The sequence below is a fragment of the Mytilus edulis genome, chromosome 3 (genome assembly GCF_963676685.1).
Source record: "Mytilus edulis chromosome 3, xbMytEdul2.2, whole genome shotgun sequence".
In the NCBI taxonomy this organism is placed as follows: Eukaryota; Metazoa; Mollusca; class Bivalvia; order Mytilida; family Mytilidae; genus Mytilus; species Mytilus edulis.
The window spans coordinates 2,187,517-2,210,195 of NC_092346.1; the positions used below are offsets into that span (position 1 = coordinate 2,187,517).

Below are 22,679 nucleotides of genomic sequence, written 5' to 3' on the forward strand. Positions count from 1 at the left end.
GTTGGGTGTTGGTGGTTGAAAAGTACTTTTTGACAGTTCAATGTATTAAGTAACTTGTTATTTTCTTTTAAGCCATAATAATGATTTCAAAAACACAGTAAAATATCACCACATACCTTTTAGTAAAACCTTATGACAGGGAAACTTCTTATAGAATTTAGTACTTTTAAATACAAAGTGGGTGTATTAGTTGTAATCATAGAAATAAGATAATGACAAAAACATGAGTTTATTTACAAATAAATATGTAGATATATATCACAGAATTGACATGGAGTAGCCGTAAGCACACAAAACAATTTGTCAATAAAGATATTCTGTATACTTCAGCTTGTGACCAGATTTATTCCAATAATTGAAAGCCTTTAAGCTATAAACTTGTCAGGTTTCTATTCCAATGGATTAATAGCTTGTACTTGAGCACTTTGTATAAGCTTGTGATATAACTTTATTCTTCATTAAGTTACTATAAATGGTATGTTAGAAAGACATAATCGAGTTATCATCTCCTGACGTCAGATTTTTACAACTACAAAACAACTTGACGAATATTGCGGAAACCCCTCATTGTCTCATAATTTCCGAGGCACAATTTGAGATTAATAGGTTGTTCATTTCTTTATATCTGAAATTGAAAAAACATGATTATTCACAGTTAATTTTTCACAGATTTTCAATGAATGCACTTTCCACATGTAAAATTTTATACCGATCATTTTTTGCCAACAGATATATTCTAATCAAGTGTCAGCTGCACTTGTAGTGCATCTAGTTTTCCAAATGAAAAGTAATTCCCAGTTGAGAAATTCTATACACAAACTTTTAAGTATGAGCAATTCATTATAATTGTTTATGCCTTCCATTGTTTTATTTAATATTAAACAAATGTTAGATTTGGTGTACTTTACTACTATTGCAACCTTTAACCAATAATTTATTATACATTCATATTGTTATTTTATCACAAAAGCAATACAGAGTTACTTAATGAGATACCTGGCGAAATTGTAGCATTCTTAATTTACCAAAATCCATAAATATACAAAAACTGCATTTCTAATTAAATGTGTGGTAAACATTAAAAATACCTTTTACCCAATTTTTGTTATTTTTTTTTTTCATGGATTCTAATTTTTACTGCCATTTAGATTATGTATCCACCTTGATCAATGTCATAAGTCAAACATTAAGATCTTCACAATCTCTTTTCATTACAATAAATTACTCAGTTTTTGTTACTGATAATATCACTAATTTAATTTTAACTCTTGTTTAATAGCATAATGGAAAAGTTGGTATCTTTTCATGAAATAAAAATCAATGTGCACACACTTGAATTTAAAAGATTCAAAAGCAAATAAGTAACCCTTTAATTGCTGATCTTCAAAACAAATTCACAGTGAAGGGGTACACAAAATCTTTCTTCCCTGCAAGTTTAATAGAACCCCAATCACTGGCCATGGAATAAGCTGAGCTTTTCAATGCTATGGGTTCATTTTTATTGTTCAAATACCAATTTTTTGAATATATGCATGGGTAAAGGAAAAACCTCAAATTAAAAGGTTAAATTAAATACACATTTTCTAAAAGCATCTATACAGACTTTGTCAAATTCACAAAAACACCAATCCTCAAAAATTGGTATCCAGGAAATAAATCAATCTGCTGTAGACAGTTAAGTTGGTGCCCACTGACTGCCTTCAGTCATGCTTCAGTGATTCCCTATATAATCAACCAAATTTTGTTCACTGAAATCACCCCTCCCGCCTTTTTCCCCAAATCTGCCTCTGGTAGATGACATTCCTGTAACCCATCAATTTTGTGTTAATAACTCACCTATGAGATGAAAGTATTTAGAAGTATTCTGCCAGTCTCTGGTCGTCTCTCAACCTCCTGTCTAAAGCCATGTACTTATGTGGTGCAGTTTCTTTATGTCTGAAAAACAAAACATAATTCATTACCTGATTTTCAATCAAATAATATCTCTATTTCATGAAATAAAAATACTTAAATTTCTAAAGGAAAGTATGTATTGAGGGGTTTGAACAACACTATTGTTGTACCAAACCTAGCACAATCAGTGAATGTAAACAAGATATTGAATCGAAATAATAATTAAATAAGGATTCAGAGAACATACTTCCTTTATCCCTAGACATATCAAAAAGCTTTTAACTGTAAAAAAAAAAAAAAATACAAAAAAAAACCCACTAGTTTTGACATTGTCCAGTATTTGTCATATAAATGAAAGAAAGTTTCAAAATAAATTATTGTGTCAATCATATTATTTTAGCCAAATATTTTCTAAAAGAAAAGTATTAATCTTAGTTTGAATTTTTAATTGTTTTCCATCCAACTGTTGCTTAGTATATTTCCTTTCAGACTGGCTTTTTAAATCAGTTTTTAATTATTCTGAGGAAAGCATTTCTCATACATTAATTTTATAATGACATTGTATCACGAATTTAGTGTAAAAAGGGTTAGCACTTTTAACAATTTAACAGTTTCAATCATCAACTAAGCATCTATAAAATCATTATAACAGACAAGAGAAAGAATAATTCCCCCTAGTTTTAATCAATATCAACTAGATTTTCTCTGTTTTATTTCCAAAATATTAATCATTGACAGATTTTGACGATAAATTATTATTAAATGACTTTTAGCATGTAAGGCTTCCCATTTTCCCAATATAAATATTTACGCTTATTAGAAAAGGTCACCTGTAAATAGTTTAATGGGCCTAGACAGGAATATAAAACCATCATGCAAAAGGTCATATGCACTTTCAATGTGATTAAATATAGATCGTGTGTCTATGCTTCACTTGCAAGGATCTGCCAACACTCCTTCCTACTTTCTGTTATGGTAGATTTTATATCAACCAATGAAATTTCTGCCTCCAAATTTTTGAAGGTGTTAAGCATTATGACAAAACCTGAGGTTCCTAAAAGGTCTTCAAAACAGAAACAGAATGGAGTCTTTTCAGATCCTTGTATCAGCTGCCTCCATTTTGAAAAAAAAGGTCCCACACTTATTTGACTCCCCGAAAAAGAGGTGTCCTGAATTCAAGGTTAATGATTTAGAAACTTAATTTCATTGCACTGGAAACAAAAGATATAAATGTAACAAATTTTAAGTACCAAAACTGAACTCACTTATTTAGTATATTTACATAATAAATACTAACCTTGCTAGTCTGAGTTCTAACATGTGGATTTTAAATAGTGTTTCCTGACAGAATGTCATATATTTTTCCTCGTCTTCCTTATTACAAGATAACTGGTTCTGGTGGTACCACGCCTGCTTCTCTGTTAACATTTGAGTTTCCTGTTAAGTATATGAACATATGAATTAATGATTACCAAATTAGCTGACACGTTTCTTTTTATTACAGGTACAGCTATTCTATTTTTTCATAATCTGTCATTTCTAATCTAAATGCAGTTTTTATTTGCATCTGCTCCAGCATTTTGAAGGCTGCATAAATTTTTTGAAGGGAAGAAAACATCATTAATAATAGGATTTCAACCATTTAGATAAAATTACAAAATCAAAACATACATGATACTGCATGAAATAGTTATCAAAGGTACCAGGATTATAAATTAGAAGCCAAAGGCGTGTTTCGTCTACATAAGACTCACCAGTGACACTCAAATCGAAATATTAATAAAGCCAAACAAGTACAAAGTTGAAACTGATCCTAATATGTATCAGATATTAGAATTCTATTTGAGTATCATTGAAATACTGACCTAGTCACATTATTGTATAAATAAAAAAAACCTTGAAAGAAGTTTTTAATCTACACTATGACAGTGTTAAGTACATTCATGAATCATACACCATTAATAATTTATCCATCAATTTATTCCTAATTGGTAAATGGGATTGGAAGTAGTATTTTTTTAATTTTAGATGACATTCATATAAACTATATATACATGATATATATAGACTCAAGTGATTTAAACCATTGATACTGGTCCTATAGGCAATCTCACCTTCATGTAAGTTCGAAAAAAAGAAAGCTTATTTCAATGTTTTGTTATAATTCAACCGGATGTTCCTGAAGCTACAGTCTGGATGTTATACATCAGACATAGGAAGTGATGTTTAGTTTTTACTTATGTTACATGAAAATTACAAGAAAGTATGTCAATAAATCTATGTTGGACATATATCAAATATAGAAAAAGGGATGGAAAAAAATCCTCACTGAAAGCCATTTTTATCTTATTTAGCCTTTTTCCAATAAAACAAGTCATAGATCTGAATGATTTTTGTATGATGTAACATTGAGAAAGGAAATGAGGAATGTGTCAAAGCGACAACAACCGTGCATATTTTGTCATAAGATATTCTTTGACTTGAAATCATTTTCCTCCCTTTAATCAAGTTTCAAAGACAATGGATATTTAAAATGTTATTTTCAGCAGCTGTTTATGTTATGAAACTTTTGTAGAAATCCTCCCTTCTACAATGTTAACTAATTTGTTTGCAACATTTTCAGTTTTAATTTAAATTCCAACTTCTGTTATTACATGTACAAAATATTTATTAAAAGTATTTTGAAATTAATATTGTAAAGCATTTGATTTAGCTTGCAGGCATCAAAACTTTAATATACTCAAGTTTCACCTGAGCAATTTAATAACACCTGACAATTTTAGCTTTTCATTAAATCAAAATAGAACAGATTGTTTCTGACAAAAGTAGTTGAGTATTATTAGCTTGGTTGCAAATAGTGTCATATGAATAAAAGGAGATTTGGGGTATGCAAGTAATGAGAAAGAATAGAATGACACACACACACACAACTGAGGCAGTCAAGATTTCATCCATGTATCAATTTAGGACCCTGATTTACATGTTGGATAATATGATATGGATAAAAATAAATACAGAAACCTAAACAAAAGATAAGGGTTTAGCTATCTCAAACTCAGGCTGAAATAACCTATTTTAGAATTAAACTAATCACAGTAAATATATTTAGACATGTTATTCTCTGTTAACTAAATAATTTACTAAGATAACTCATTTTCTAAAATATTTTGATAAAATTGCCCAACATTATTTCCCCTTGTATTCAACAAATTCATTTTCAGATATCTGATATTAAATTTATAAAAAAAAAACACTTTAGGCTATGTCATCTGATTTAGATATGTAATTATGTGTAAAATAACATTTTGAATATTTTAGGATTTCTACCTCAAAGCTAAAGTCTAATATTGCATTTTTTTAATTTTCTATTCCTGAAGATTTTTAAGCAGCTAACAAACTGTCAGATTATTTCATATAGTATAAATTATCCACGAAAAAAATAAATTCATGGCCAGAAAGTCCAAAAAGGTAAATAAATGTAAATCTGTAAAACAATATCTTCTAACTTGTTCTTATTACCCTAAAAAAAATTACGTTAACTCAGCAAAAACTTTCACATGAAAATATATATTCAATGTTACGTTTTCTCAAAAATTACCTCAGGTATACTTATAAAATTGAAATTGGAAACTTCTCTAATGTTACATTTCAAGTTTGTATCAATGCATAGAGAATAAGAGAAAAGAAATTTAAGGGAACTGATAAAAACTTAAACTAAACTTGAAAAACACAGAAAGTTCAATACAAGAACATTTACTGAAATCAAAGAAAAAAATAGCTCATATCTGTGTTAGCTTAATGCAGCCTGACTTACTTTATTTTATTTAAGTAGGGTCTCAGAATCTATTATTTTTAGCCAGACATTTCCATAAAAAAGATGGATATCCCTGTCGATAGCAGAGACCACCAGACAAGATTGACAACACACCATTGTGACAAAGTAATTTTAAGACTGAACACAGTTTTATCTTCTGACAACTCATGAATTACAAATCTAGCGACTATATCTGTTTTAATTTGAACCCATGTTTTTACTGTTATCAGATCATCAACGTATTGATTTGAAATTTCCAAGCTAATTGACTAAGTTCTGACCTTTTCATATCTAGCTTGAATCAAATTAGCTTTGTTAATCAGTCTATCTTTCAAATCTTTCAATGCCTCGGTCTTCAATGTGTACGCTTCCTCTCTCGTTATTTTATCGCCTTGAACGATTCTGGCAATAAATGGCGCTAAATAATCTATTTCCATGTCTTGTTTTCTCATCTTCTCTTCCAACTGTTGTCGTTCCTACAATAATAAAATTGACAATGAAAACAAAAGTTCCTTTAATAATTATAGACAATGAAAACAAAATGAAATTTCTACAGTAATAATTATAAATAATAAATAAACTTTCCAATAACAAAATGAATTAATTCCCTTGCTACCTCCCACAACATATGCAGAGTGGTTGCAAATAACTTCAGACATTAAGAGATGTTTTATTTTAGGCTTTACAAGGCTTTTATTACTTATGTATGTATAACCATATGAGGTATACATCAATTATACAGCAACCCAACAACTCAAAAAAAAATAGAAAAATTTGAAATTACATTTCTACAGAATATAGTATGATGGTTGAAAACAAAATTGAGTTTAGCTATCACCTCTATGATAGCTTAAAGTGAACATCAATCATTTTACACAAGCATAAAGATTAGACCAATAGACAAAATATTATCAGTTGCCCTTAAAACAAATTTCCATGGTATTTAGTCAAACCCGTCGCTGACATTCATTAACTATATTATCATGTCACATCTTAAAAAGTCCATTAATTATAATCATCAACGATCAATACAATTTGCTTGATATTTTCATGTAACCTTAAAACAGGACATTTCACCGCTGTTGTTTCCTAATGATGCATTACAGAAATTAAAATGTCTTTTGGTACAAGGCTCACACAAAAAATATCTTAATGCAATATTGGAGTAGCTTTATGAGGGTCTGGACAGGGCTATTTAACAGAATAAAAATTAATGAGCATACACAATAATGAAGAAAAATGAGCAAAAACAATTTTTGAGAAAAATGATCATAAACAATTATTACGAAAATTTAGTGTAATCAATTACATGTATTCAGAAAAAAGCAAAAACAATTTTTGAAATAAAATTAGCATAAATAATTATTGAGAAAAAATAGAATAAATAATTATTGAGAAAAATAAGCATAAATAATTATTGAGAAAAATTAGGATAAAGTTTGAGTAGTTTTAAATTGGTCATTTCATTGCCTTTTATAGCTGACTATGTGATATGGGTTTTGCTCATTGTTGAAGGCTGTGCAGTGACCCATAGTTGTTAATTTTGGTGTCAATTGGTCTCCTGTGGAGAGTTGTCTCATTGGAAATCATACCACATCTTCTTTTTGATATAAAACAATTGTTTAGAAAAATAAGCAAAAGAAATGATTGAGAAAAATGAGCAAAACAAAAAATAGAGTATAGTGATAAAAAAAAAAGAATACTGCAAGTAAACCACAAATTCAATTGTTTAATGAAGAACAAATTTTCTATTAGCATGTATCGAGACTTTTGCAAAACCAAGGAATTAATTATCCATTAAAACATTTTTTTTTCTTAATTAATCTATGTAAACTAAGTTCTTGAATACCAATGAAAAGAAATGAATTCCACAGAAGATTTATAAGATGGTGAACTTATACATAAAGAATAAAAAAAAAGACTTATGGAACGAAAAAATGATGGTTCAGAAATTAAGACTAAACTCAATCCAGACCCTCAAAAGAGCTTAAAGACCATGTCATGTTCAATTTTATAAAGTTATACAAATTAATTTAAGGGCATGGTCTGAATTTTATAAAAATTGTATCAATTGAGAAATATCTAATTATCTAAGTGCATTGATTGCTTTGTTTTCTTTTCATAAATAAGAGATGTTCGGTAAATGTTAACGAGACAGAAACTAAACAAATTAAGTACACAGTAAATACTCCAATAATTCAAAGGTAAAACTAATGACACAAAAAAGAGCATTTGAAATGCATGGCATGTAAATGATGATAATATGCGGCAAACATTTATCTGTTTGTTCCGCAGAACTTTGCCCTAACGGAAATTAAATCTGCTGAAATGCAAAATGCCATCGATTGTAGAAAATTAGCAGGATTCAATACTGCGTGTAGTTAATGGTAAAATTGATAACACCAGTGAAAACAAATTAACCAAGAACATCTAATGAAGCTTAATGGTTTGTCATCCAAGTTTCCTCCTTAACACGATTACCGTAATTGTCAAAACTTAATGTCCATTTGTCTGAGTAGAAAAAATTGTCTTCAAAAACTCTAGGTAGACTACTTTTGTGACATAATTAGCTTGAATTGGTTTTCTGGGATGATATTGTAAAAATATAAAAGATAATGTATAAAAGGGGTGGACGATCCAAAAGGTAGAAACAACATTGATAAATAGAAGGTAGACAGACAAAATAACAACAACAACAAAAAAAGACAAACTACAGAACAATTTTGAAAATTGATATCCTGGCCTGGTAAGAACTTAAAATAAATAATCTTGAAAGAGACAGGATAAAAAAAATTATTCTGCAACGCAAAATGCAGAAAACATGTGATTAAAGTGAAAATAAATCCATTTGCCCTCCTCCAAAGAATATAAAATTGTCATCTCCATACAAAAGTAAAATTCCCCAAGTCAGTGAACATTTAATCATTCATTTTTTATCATAATATTAATTCTAAAATACCAAAATCACTATTGGACGTTTTATTTTAGAAATACTCTATTATCTTTATGACTGTATACAAGGGATTATGCAAATATGTTACAGAAGAATAACTCATAGCAATTCACCTAAAAAATATTGCATATCAAAAGCTAACACCTGATTTTAGATTCTTTAAACCTGAGAACCATTAAAATATAAATGTCACAAAAGCATTACAATTTTTGGTACAAAGCCATTATATTCCTCTCGTTTGGATATTAATTTATAATCAGGAACCAATATACAATACACTCTGGATCCATTGATGAAGTAACTATTTCACCTGCCTACGTAAAAAAATGTTACGATAATAATATTACTTTTTAGAAATTGATTCTCAAGGGAAAATGAGAAGTCTATTTTCTCTGGCTTACAATTTTGTATAACCAACCATTATTGAAAACAAGTATGGAATTCAATCAGGTTGTTTTGATCATCAAAAAACTTAAGTACCTTTAGGTATAACCACACAAACCATCTTCAACAAAATAATTAAAGCATCGAGTTTTATGGATAGTCCAGAGGCTATCAATTAATTCAGTCAGAACAAGCAGAATAATTATATATAAGGCCAAATAAAAATATATGTGTGGTTCCAGTTAACATATCTACCCTAGTTTTTAGTCTTTATAATAGCCTACTCTAAAGAATTTTGTGTCATTTTTCATTAAGTACTGTTAAAGTCAAAATGTTGCTCCCATTGTAAAATACAAACACAAAATTTAAAAAATCCCTACCTACCTACTCTAACAGGGGCCTTGATGGCCTTGTGGTCTAGGTAGTTCTATAACTGTAATCACAAGCCAGTCAACACTGAGATTGTGAGTTTTGAACCTTGCTCAGGCTGGTGCACTTGACTTCAATCTTATTTGACTAGGATAGTGAGTTTTCCAATTGAAGGTCTTATGTTATCTCTGGGCACTCTGGATGCCTCCACCAATAAAAACTGGCCTCCACAAAAACAGCCCAAAAGTGGCGCTTTAAAGTGACATACCCAACAATCAATCAATTAATCAACCTACCCTAACTTTTTTTTTAGATGAAGCTGGAACCACAAATATGATTTTAGTTGGCCTTACTCGACTGGCTGCCATGTTACACCCACTTACAACAGAATCAAGGACAATTAGACCAATGATTCATTATAATCTTGTCTGTTTAGATCGGTCAGTAAACAGACTTTCCAACAAGTAGCCTTGAATGTTTTGTTGTCAGAGTTGTTTTTGAAAGATAAATGTCTACTGGCAGTTAAAAAGTTGTTTTTATTGTTATGCGTTTACTTTCTACATTGGCTAGAGGTATAGGGGGAGGGTTGAGATCTCATAAACATGTTTAACCCTGTCGCAATTTTTCGCCTATCCCAAGTCAGGAGCCTCTGTTAGTCTTGTATGATTTTTAATTTCAGTTTATTGTGTATAATTTGGAGTTTAGTATGATGTCCATTATCACTGTACTAGTATACATATTTTTTAGAGGCCAGCTGAAGGACACCTATGGGTGCAGGAATTCTAGCTACATTGAAGACCCATTGGTGGCCTTCGGCTGTTGTCTGCTCTATGGTTGGGTTGTTGTCTCTTTGACACATTCCCCATTTCCTTTCTCAATTTTATTTATGTGACTGTAATTAATGTAATGTACTTACCAACTCTCTACGATGTTTCTTAGCTTTCTCATTCCTCTCTGTATCATAGACTGATATATCTAATTCTAATGTCGTCTCTTCTTTTGTTCTCTCGTTTAGAATGTCTTTTACCTACAAGTAAATTTATGGAACCAAAATCAGTCAAACAATATTTTGAGGTAGTTACTACTGTGTATTCATTATTATTTGTGGCATACCAAATTTTTGTTGATTTCATGGGTATATCAGGGGCGGATCCAGCCATTTTAAAAAGGGCAAAGGGGGGGTTCCAATTACATGTCCCATTCAAATGCATTGATCGTCCAAAAAAAAGGGGGGTTCCAACCCCCGGAACCCCCCTCTGGATCCGCGCCTGTATATAGGTCTGGGTGAACCACAAGTTTAAACGTTGAACAAAAGTTAAATTTTCTTTAGGCTTATTTACCAATGTTAACTTATACAGCATTTGATATTTGGTGGAGAGTTGTCTCAATGACAATCATACCACATCTTCTTATCATTGTATCAAATGTGGAATATGATTAAATCACAAAATCATATACCTAAGAAAATATGATTCTCCCTTAATATCCACTAAAAACTGGAACCAACAAAAATAAATAGATCAACAGTACATGAAGTAATTTTGAGGGATTATTTTTCTAAAAGTAATTCCTGTATACAGTCAAATCTGCAATAAAAGTCACCTGTATAAAGAAACCCTGTCTCAGGTCAGGTTATCCTCTTTAAAATACTTATACATTATGAACCTTAAATCAGAGGTCACCTCTCTTACAAAGTCAATCTTTTCTATTGTTGAGAGTGTGACTTGTATATATTACACATGTTACTGTATCAGACATTAGGAGAACACTGGTGTAGGGTAAACACATAAAATAACACTAACCTCATCTTCTGAATCTCTAACTCTGGTCCTACACAAATCTTCTGATTTTAACAAGTTCAGGAGCATCTGATATAGTTCTACTTGTTTGTTTTGTCGACTTGAAGCATCAACCTTAAACATAAACATTGATTTATAGGTGAAACATTAATAATAATATTTTTTTAATATCGTGAATATTTGGACGTCGTTATGGGATTCTACAAATCATGTTGAAATTGAAATCATTTTTTATTTCAATTAATTACATCCAAATTCATACATAATTGATTATTTGAGCACTAATTTTAACATCCAGTGGCAAATGTTTCATGTATTTTTCAGGGCGAGAACAAATTAACAATAATAAACAACAAATGGTAGGGTATACAAGGTATTCTGACAGGAGTGATGGGCAGGATATCATGACTATCCATCAAAATATGACTATGACATTTTGTTTTGCAACTGAGCTTACTCAAACAAATATGGAAACTATAATAGATGCAACAATTTATAAATCAATTCAACTCTAATATTATTTCAAACAAATTAATCCTTGTAAGGTATTGAAATTGAAAACCAAGGAACAAACAACTATATTGTAGGTCACTACAGCCTTGATAGTTTATAAGCAACAACCATGTATACTCCAACTTGCCCAGCATTACAAAATATGAAACAATTTAAAGAAAAATCCAAAAGGCCTGCACGTCCACAGTGCCAAACAGGATAAGTTAAAAACAAGTATGGCAGACGGCAAAAGACAAGCAGTTAATTATATGATTCTGACTTTGTGTAAGTACATGTAGAATGTGGCAGAGTTTAATCATAGTTGAGAGAGGGTATCTAGGGAAACTTAATCTGCAACAGAAAAATCTATTTTTTAACAAATGCCAAACTTAAAGTACAATACAGTTATCTCCTAATTGATAACATTCAAATAGAGTAAACCGTGTCATAGATATCTGATTTAACACTGTATGGCTTGTCTATAAACATTGAACATAACACAAAAACAAAAACTTTTAATTGAATTTTTGATAATTCAGTTCATAAGATAAAACTATAAACTTAAAATCTAGGTCAAGTAAACAGATATTTGAGAAAGTCACAGTGTTAGCATGGACGTATTTTAGTTAAGAGTACAGACATTTCAATCATAGCTGACAGCTTAATTAACTAGTTAAGACTGTGGTATGCTTAACTTGTATTAACTGACTTTACAAGATGGATGTTAATTTAAGACTTGACTTTCAACACATATAGTGCTTACAGGCATTCTCACTTATCATTCACTTAAGAATGGCGTCACTATGTTCAAGCACAGCTGACTTTCAGATGCTCATAATAGAACAATGAAGCACATATTTTCTAAAGATTTTAATATAAACTTTGGCAAAACTTTGAATTCAAAAATCCATGAAAAGATTTCCACAATCTTTAAAAATTGGTCTTGCAGTTCTTAATTTTAACTGTTGTTATTTTTTTAACTTGAGAAAATGATTGGACAATATATAGTTTAACTGATAAGATTTTACTACACATAGTTTTCTATTGACATATTATTTGAGGTGGAGATGATTCACCTTTCCTCCATAATGACCCCTTTTGACGCCAACCCCTTTACTACATAATGACGCCTTTTGACGCCTGTGTAGTGCCTCAGTTGAAATGTCTCACATATATTGTACCAAAAAACTTTATCAGACTTAATAAGATTTGCATCTAATACAAAAAGGATATTCATGAGAATCTATGACTGGAACTTCATTGATGAAATATTTGTTTTTGCAATGCATTAATACTTTAAACCTGATGAATTTTTTTTAATTAAAAAAATCCTATGCAAATCAAGTATTTCAAAACAAGAATGTGTCCATAGTACATGATGCCCCACTCGCTCTATCATTTTCTGTGTTTAGACTATGGACCGTGAAATTGGGGTAAAAACTCTAATTTGGCATTTAAATTAGACAGATCATATCACAGGGAACATGTGTACTAAGTTTCAAGCTGATTGGACTTCAACTTCATCAAAAACTACCTTGACCAAAAACTTTAACCTGAATTTGCACTATCATTTTCTATGTTCAGTGAACCATGAAATTGAGGTCAAAACACTAATTTGGCATTAAAATTAGAAAGAACATATCATAGGGCACATGTGTACTCAGTTTCAAGTTGATTGGACTTCAAATTCATCAAAAACTACCTTGACCAAAAACTTTAACCTGAAGCGGGACGATGGGACGGAAGGACAGACGGAAGGACAGATGGAGGGAAGGACAGACGGAAGGACAGATGGAAGGAGAGACAGACCGACAGACGGATGAACAAACAAACGCACAGACCAGAAAACATAATGCCCCTCTACTATCCTAGGTGGGGCATAAAAAGTATCCATGGAGGAAAGGGTTCAGTCTGATGGCAAAATGTACAAATTTCTTTATAATTGTACCAATTTAAACTTTCAGACTTTATAAGAAGTTGTTTCTAAACAGTTATAATAATTGAAGCCTGGTATAATTCATCAGTATGAACTAGTTAGAAGGGAAATAACTTAAACAATTTTTGTATTTACATCATTATAACAGAGATATGTTGAAGACATATCCACATCCCTGATACATGTAGTTCAAAATGAAGAATATAAAAGACAAATTTTGGACTTGAGTACTAGCAAGTACCATGTTCAAGTACTTGAGTATTAAATAGCAGAGTTTTGTTGTAGAAATCCCTAGACAATATGTTAAGAGTTATCAATAAAGTAATATTCTTACCTGGAAAGCTTGTTGCATGTCAGGTGAGAACTGTAAGGTAGCCCCTTTCTCTGCCCAGTTTGCTGGTTTGACAAACTCTCGTGTTGAGGCAGCAATCCTTGGGTCTTCAGTGTGGTAGGTTATCTGCATTTTGTCTTCTGATACAAGGTAAATTAATTCAGCAACATCGTCACAAGCTGGTTTAGATACATTACGATTGAATTTCTTTACCATTTTCTAAAACATGAAAAAATATTTATGATACATATTCAATGCTTCTTAGAGCACAGGATTGAGATTCTTTTTTTGCAGAGTTTATCAAAGAACAAAATTTCAGTTATCAATTCCTGGAAATTAAAGTAAAAATTTAAGACAAGAAAAAAAGTCATGCTTAAATGCCTAATGATGAGAGAGATTATTCGATTGTAAGATGTGAGATTGTCTTCTCAATGAATTCTATATGAATAAAAAAATTGGTTGACTGATAGTTTAATGCTCTACTCTGGCACAGATTATAAACTAATGTTCAAGTTTATCGAATTCTATTCTTCAAAACACATCTACATGGAATGGTAACAATAAACCAAGAGAACAAGATAAACTAACATATAATACAAATACGGAATGCAATCATAATTACAAATAACCCAAAGACTGGTTAACAAGAGATAACTCTTTAAAAAGTATGTTAACTTTACCAAACCTCTTGACCGCCCGCCATACATCCCCAAATCAATAACCGACATTTTTGTCACAAAAATCCTGTTAAAAAGTACTTTACCAAACTTCTTGACCATGGATACCAAACTGACATATAACAATAGTTCTTGTTGAATTTCACTTTCAGCAATCACGACTATTGGTAATACATGGGTGGTCAGTAATTTTGACAATACATGGGTGGTCAGTAATTTTGACAATACATGGGTGGTCAGTAATTTTGACAATACATGGGTGGTCAGTAATTTTGACAATACATGGGTGGTCAGTAATTTTGATAATACATGGGTGGTCAGTAATTTTGACAATACATGGGTGGTCAGTAATTTTGACAATACATGGGTGGTCAGTAATTTTGACAATACATGGGTGGTCAGTAATTTTGACAATACATGGGTGGTCAATACATGGGTGGTCAGTAATTTTGATAATACATGGGTGGTCAGTAATTTTGACAATACATGGGTGGTCAGTAATTTTGACAATACATGGGTGGTCAGTAATTTTGATAATACATGGGTGGTCAGTAATTTTGACAATACATGGGTGGTCAATACATGGGTGGTCAGTAATTTTGATAATACATGGGTGGTCAGTAATTTTGACAATACATGGGTGGTCAGTAATTTTGATAATACATGGGTGGTCAGTAATTTTGACAATACATGGGTGGTCAGTAATTTTGATAATACATGGGTGGTCAGTAATTTTGACAATACATGGGTGGTCAGTAATTTTGACAATACATGGGTGGTCAGTAATTTTGACAATACATGGGTGGTCAATACATGGGTGGTCAGTAATTTTGATAATACATGGGTGGTAAGTAATTTTGACAATACATGGGTGGTCAGTAATTTTGATAATACATGGGTGGTCAGTAATTTTGACAATACATGGGTGGTCAGTAATTTTGACAATACATGGGTGGTCAGTAATTTTGACAATACATGGGTGGTCAGTAATTTTGACAATACATGGGTGGTCAATACATGGGTGGTCAGTAATTTTGATAATACATGGGTGGTCAGTAATTTTGACAATACATGGGTGGTCAGTTATTTTGACAATACATGGGTGGTCAGTAATTTTGACAATACATGGGTGGTCAGTAATTTTGACAATACATGGGTGGTCAGTAATTTTGACAATACATGGGTGGTCAATACATGGGTGGTCAGTAATTTTGATAATACATGGGTGGTCAGTAATTTTGACAATACATGGGTGGTCAGTAATTTTGACAATACATGGGTGGTCAGTAATTTTGACAATACATGGGTGGTCAGTAATTTTGACAATACATGGGTGGTCAGTAATTTTGATAATACATGGGTGGTAAGTAATTTTGGAATAATCTGAAGTGCCTGGAGAGACATTTTTGCCAGGTTAATTTTTTTTAAATATGGTTTGGGTTAAAAACATAGTAAAGGTATTTGTTATTCCTAAAAAACCAAATTACAAAGTAAATTCTGATGTCAGTCAACTGAACTTGACAAAATAAAAATGAGATTGAATTATTTTTATTTTACTTTGAAAGTTTTACTTACAACAATAGGCCTTTCATTTTTTGAAGATGAACCATCTTGAGGGCCAAACTTTTTGGGTCGTTTTCCAAAGTCAATATGTTTATAGTATAAAAAGTCATCTCTATCAGAATATTCCTCCATCATTTCTGCTGGTGTTTCTACACGCTTGATTAAACCATCCACCCTTGCTTCATTATAGAATATCATTGTCCTCTCATTTTCTGGACCAGGAGCACTTGATTTGTATTGATGCTCTGTCAAAGAAAAAACATTTAAAAACTCGTTAATTTTATATCTAGATATTATTGGTAACTTATTGCAGTCAACTTTTATTGTTGGAGGAAGAATAGACAGAAAGAAAAACTGACCCTAGCCAGGAATTCTAGCAATCCTTCTCAATCAAGATTGGAGTCAAGCACATCTTGACATGAGCTGGGTTTAAGCTCACAACCTCAATTCTAGTGAAACAGTAAAAGAACTACTTGGACTGGTCAGTTGCAGAGGCCTCAAATTAGTTTAAGCAATATTTACACAACTTGCTAGAAACTAGTCAAACTCAAAGATAAAATCCATTTACCTAAAAACAATAATCTTGAATGAATAGAATAATTTCAATTTGCTATGTCAGTGATGAGGTTCCTGACTCAACATTTCATTTCTAAATACAACAACAGTCAATCTAACATGTTACAATAACAAACAAAATGTAAATGTGACATGGGAAATAACTCTACCACTTCACAAAATCAAATGTAATGTGTTACTTTTTCAGGGGAAATAATTCTATTCCCGTCCCATAAAATGTGATCTTACAAGACCTTGATGTTTTACTTTAAAAATTTAATGTCTGACAAAAGGACCTCTTAGCATCAAATGAAAAGAAATCCATCCAGGGGAGATAATATTACAACTGATATATATAAATATTGAGATATGCCAGAAATCACAAATGTTACAAGGGAGTAATGAATGACATCACTTGTTTAAAATTATATTTTTTGCGAGTTCAAAATGTGAAATGTAAGAAATAAAAGATAACGGAGTAATGAATGACATCACTTGTTTAAAATTATATTTTTTACGAGTTCAAAATGTGAAATGTAAGAAAATAAAGAGTATTTCAACTAATTTTAATTATTAGCATAAAAATGAGCACATTTATTATCTGTACAAATTTTAGGAAAAAATCACTGATGATTTTTATTTTTCAAAATAGACAAATAAACAACAAGAGTGCACACGCTGAAATGTCTCGCCTTCTATACTAATCATTGATATTATGTTGATAGTCCTAAGTATAAAGCTTTATTACAACTGTCTCATTAACTTAACATTAACCAAAATAATTAAACAAAGACCAATGAACCATGAAAATGAGGTCAAGGTCAGATGAACCATGCTAGGCAGACATGTACAGCTAACAATGCTTCTATACAACATATATAGTTGACCTATTACTTATAGTTTAAGAAAAATTGACCAAAACACAAAAAATTAACACTGTGCAATGAACTGTGAAAATGAGGTCATGGTCAAAAGAAACCTGCGCTACTGACATAAAGATCATAAAATATTTCCATACACCAAATATAGTTGACCTATGGCATATAGTATTAGATAAATAGACCAAAACTCAAAACTTAACTTTGACCACTGAACCATGAAAATGAGGTCAAGGTCACATGACATCTGCCTGCTAGACATGTACACCTTACAATCATTCCATACAACAAATATAGTAGACATATTGCATATAGTATGAAAAAAACAGACCAAAACACAAAAATTTAACTATAACCACTGAACCATGAAAATGAGGTCAAGGTCACATGACATCTGCCCACTAGACATGTACACCTTACAATCATTCCATACAACAAATACAGTAGACCTATTGCATATAGTATGAAAAAAACAGACCAAAACACAAAAATTTAACTATAACCACTGAACCATGAAAATGAGGTCAAGGTCACATGACATCTGCCCGCTAGACATGTACACCTTACAATCATTCCATACAACAAATACAGTAGACCTATTGCATATAGTATGAAAAAAACAGACCAAAACACAAAAATTTAACTATAACCACTGAACCATGAAAATGAGGTCAAGGTCAGATGACACCTGCCAGTTGGACATGTACACCTTACAGTCCTTCCATACACCGAATATACAAGCCCTATTGCTTATAGTATCTGAGATACAGACTTGACCACCAAAACTTAACCTTGTTCACTGATTCATGAAATGAGGTCGAGGTCAAGTGAAAACTGTCTGACAGACATGAGGACCTTGCAAGGTACGCACATATCAAATATAGTTATCCTATTACTTATAATAAGAGAGAATTCAACATTACAAAAAATCTGAACTTTTTTTTCAAGTGGTCACTGAACCATGAAAATGAGGTCAAGGACATTGAACATGTGACTAACGGAAACTTTGTAACATGAGGCATCTATATACAAAGTATGAAGCATCCAGGTCTTCCACCTTCTAAAATATAAAGCTTTTAAGAAGTTAGCTAACACCGCCGCCGTAGCCGCCGCCGTAGTCGCCGATCACTATCCCTATGTCGAGCTTTCTGCAACAAAAGTTGCAGGCTCGACAACAAAAATGATGATCTTCTTTCAAAATCCTGAAAACTCAATGAAAATGACTTAATTTTCCAGAATTTTACACACATGTACATGCATACATAAAGAAACTATTCCAAATGCTCTTTACAAAAGTCTGGTTGTGTTTATCATTTAAAACAAAATAGTCCAAAGGTTTAAAATGTCCAAGAAACAAACATTTTGAGTAAATGTCTAAAATCTTAATCCCATAGATATCTTAAATACTTATTTTATATTAGGAATGGACTAGGTGAACAATTGCTGGTATGCAAATGATTGTAAAAATAATTTTTGAGAGATCAAAACTGTATTGAATGCCCTAGAAAAGCATTTTGATATCCTATGAAAGGGAGATAACTATTAAATACCTTTGAGACAATGAGATCTTCCAGGATCAAAGTGTTCTGTTACCCATCCAGATCTGTGGTTACTGACTCTCTGTAGGAGTTTATCAATACGGTGAGCGAAATATTCCTTCACTGTTACCAAATCTGTCACTGCAAGAAATATAATTTTAGCATAAAAGTTGTATTACTATTCATGTAAAAATTGAATCGTTTATGGAATGTTGAAGTTTTGACAATTTTTTATTTTAGATGAGATGGTGGGGCACTGTTTATATTTTTTAAAACTCTGCTGCCAAAAGATGAAATTAATCTGAACATTCAAATCTAAATTTTGCATTTATTAATTTCAATTATAGGCTTATAAATGCAAAAAAAACCAATTGCTTTCATCTTCACAACAGTTTTCTTCCGAGAACTAATCATTTGGAGGAAAAAATACTTTACAGAGAAAAAAATCCTTTTTTAAAGAGGCTCAACATGTGGATATTTGAGAACAGTTTTATTGAAAAATATAATTGAGTATTCAAAAGAATGAATCATTATATCACCCTATTTGTACAAAAGTGTATCTAATTTCAGACTAATTTTATTTTCAAAGGAAGACTACTGTATAAAGTAAGGTCATGAATGTATAGACTTACACTCCCTGTTTTCGTAAATTGACAACTTAGATATCAGTCCATCTTTCATCAGGTAATGTGCAAACTTCTCTAGCTTGGCTCTCTTGTACAACTTGACCTTCTTCCCATGTGGACATCTCATCTGAAAATCTGCAAATAATTAATAATACAAATATTATATTCAAATTAATCACCAATAAAAAAAATAATCCAATATTTAAAATCAGATGTTTCACTTTCCTTTGTAAGATTTCTTTGTTGATCCTATAAAATCTGAAAACCCCTAATAAAAGGTCATATTTGGATGACCTGTAATGCAAATTTTGTTTTTACCTTTAAAGTTATATCAAACGAGTGACTAGTGAAAGATAATGTTTATCCAATTCTCAAACCAATGCATGTCTACATCATAAACGTAGTCTTCTGTACACAATTTTATCACTTTTTACACATCCAAATTGTATAATCCTAAACAAAAATTCTCTCAGTCTATTATGATGTGAAAAAATGGCAGGTAATTAATTTTGAAGCCCTAGTTTACCAATTGTCATCTTAGTAAACAATCAACAAAAAAGCATTGATATTAAGCACATTTTCAACTTGTACATTAAGATATATTTCAATGACAGATCCATGCGTGTTCACTCACAGCAATCACCAGATTTTTACAAGAAAGGTCATTCTTATTTCACCGCATACAAGAAACATAAGGTGTTCTATGATTACCTTTAAGAGAGAGTTTAATTATTTCCACCCAAGATGGCGGCATATCTAAATGCTCTAATTTTTTGGCATCATTTTCTTCATCTTCATCTTCGTCCTGGGCAAATTAAAAACAAACGTGAGAAACTGTCATATAAATCAAAGGCATTGAGATACAAAGAACTGACAAATGAAATTTGATCCAATGAAGTTAAAATTACATCTAATTCAGAAGTAAGAATATCAATAATGGTGTGATAAAGGTGAGGAGTTAAATGTGATAGGTTATTATTAAATTGGAAAATCTGTTTTTTAGTTGAGAACTCATTCTCCTAATCATAATTTTAAATAATTTCTATTTGGAATTCCTCATCTTTTCTTTACTAACGTTTTAATTTTTTAATGTAATTTTAAAGATTTTTTTTAAATAAGAATAACTGATAATAAGTTATAACGAACAAATATTAAAAAATCAATTAAGGAGGCTCGAGGGTATAAAAATTTCAAAAAAAAATTAAACATTTGTTTTTCATTACACATTTTATTCATTACCTTTTGTAGTTGTTACTTTATCATATGGTACAAAAATCATTCAAAACAATCAATTCGTGTTGGCCCCAGATGATTTTTTTAAATGTATACATCATTGAAAAAGTTCCAAATTATGTCCCTTTGGTGGAAATATGCCATTTTTTGGCTTTGAAATTGAAATATCTTTTTTAACTCATCGGTGACCTATATTTTTTAATACAATTTCCATATAAGCTGTACATAAACTAAATTATTGTAAAATTTGAGCGATTTCTGTAATAAATTTCTTTTTTTATCTCGACATTACCTTTATTTCTCCTATTACTTCAACAGAAAAAAAAACACCTTTACAAAAATATATGCTTCTTTCGAAGGCAGATTGTGAGCGCAAATGAATGGTGACCCCACTTTTTTATTTTATTTTTCTATTAACTATAAGATAAAGTACATTTATAGATAAATATAGAGAAATCCTATATAAATGATTTAGACCCGTGAACCCCCTTAAATCAACAATTCCTGTTTTAAATCATATTGATTCCGACCTACATGTATGATAAAACAATAAAATATATTAAAAATAAATTTTTATAAATAAACTAAACCTTATGTATAAGAATTGTGCATGTTATCATCTGTAACTATTGTCACAAAAAAAATATCATATATTTTCCTGAATAACTTATAATCAATCTAAGTCATAGGAAATTTTTATGAAAAGAGTTCTTAAGTTAAAATATCTCAAGGCATAACCTAATATGCATGACTTTGAAGCAGAAACTTCACAAAACAAGACTGTGTTACTGACTTTTTGACATAATTACTTTCTAACAAAGAAGCATGCATTTTTGTTATTTCAACTTTCAGATAGCATGCTCGTATTATTTTAATTTTTTCTCTCAAAAAAATTTCAGTTATTATCTAAAAATCATGCATTTTTGTTATTCCAACTTTCAGAGAGCATGCTTGTAGTATTTAAATTTTTCTCTCAATAAATTTCAATTATTATCTAAAAAGGTACTGTCATGCAAAGCAAAATGGAATCTCTTGTGAATACATATCTCTACACCTCGTTAAAAAAGCCTTGTTTATACCCATAGTAAAATATTTAAGCTATATAATACACTGAGGGAATGTTTTTTTTGTCACTGGTACATATTACGATTTATTAATGATCATATTGGTTGATCATATGCAGATTATAGAATTACGTGTTAAAAATCACTCTTGTTTAAAAAATCACACCATCCAAAACCATATTAGTGAAACATGAATAATATTGTGACTCCTGAATAAAAAAAAACATTAAATAAATGATGACAATTTACACAGCAAACACAAAAAACAATTAAATCATTAACATTTCAAATGGATTCCATTTCCAACGAATTAAAACAGCAAAAATTCTGAATGTCCAGGTTCCAATGAAATAACGGTCAAATTTTTGCCTTCTCTCTGTCGATGTCATTTGCAAGTTTCTATATAACTCCACATCTGTTAACAGTACACCAAGTACCTTATAGACGTCTAAATGTAAACGATGAAGCTATCTGCCCAAAATTTTCAAATGTAAACAATGAGTTATCTCCCCATGTTATATGAATGGAACAGCTTGTCCTTTTTGAGACCAAACATCACTTTAAACAAGAACAC

At 30.9% G+C, this 22,679-nt stretch overlaps 1 protein-coding gene across 2 annotated transcripts in view; it reads right to left on the reverse strand.

Moving 5' to 3' along the window:
- Positions 1-213: 213 nt before the first annotated feature.
- Positions 214-22,679, reverse strand: part of LOC139515609 (dynein regulatory complex subunit 7-like) — a 30,073-nt gene continuing 7,607 nt past the window's right edge. For both annotated transcript variants that reach the window (XM_071305227.1, XM_071305226.1), the window contains 11 exons: positions 20,520-20,613; positions 19,815-19,943; positions 19,195-19,323; positions 16,224-16,456; positions 13,975-14,190; positions 11,216-11,326; positions 10,330-10,440; positions 5,989-6,183; positions 3,191-3,330; positions 1,837-1,935; positions 214-625 (listed from right to left, as the gene is read on the reverse strand). In XM_071305227.1, the coding sequence (XP_071161328.1) occupies positions 1,854-1,935; positions 3,191-3,330; positions 5,989-6,183; positions 10,330-10,440; positions 11,216-11,326; positions 13,975-14,190; positions 16,224-16,456; positions 19,195-19,323; positions 19,815-19,943; positions 20,520-20,613 (1,440 nt within the window). In that variant the 3' untranslated portion in view covers positions 214-625; positions 1,837-1,853. The remainder of the gene's footprint in view (positions 626-1,836; positions 1,936-3,190; positions 3,331-5,988; positions 6,184-10,329; positions 10,441-11,215; positions 11,327-13,974; positions 14,191-16,223; positions 16,457-19,194; positions 19,324-19,814; positions 19,944-20,519; positions 20,614-22,679) is intronic.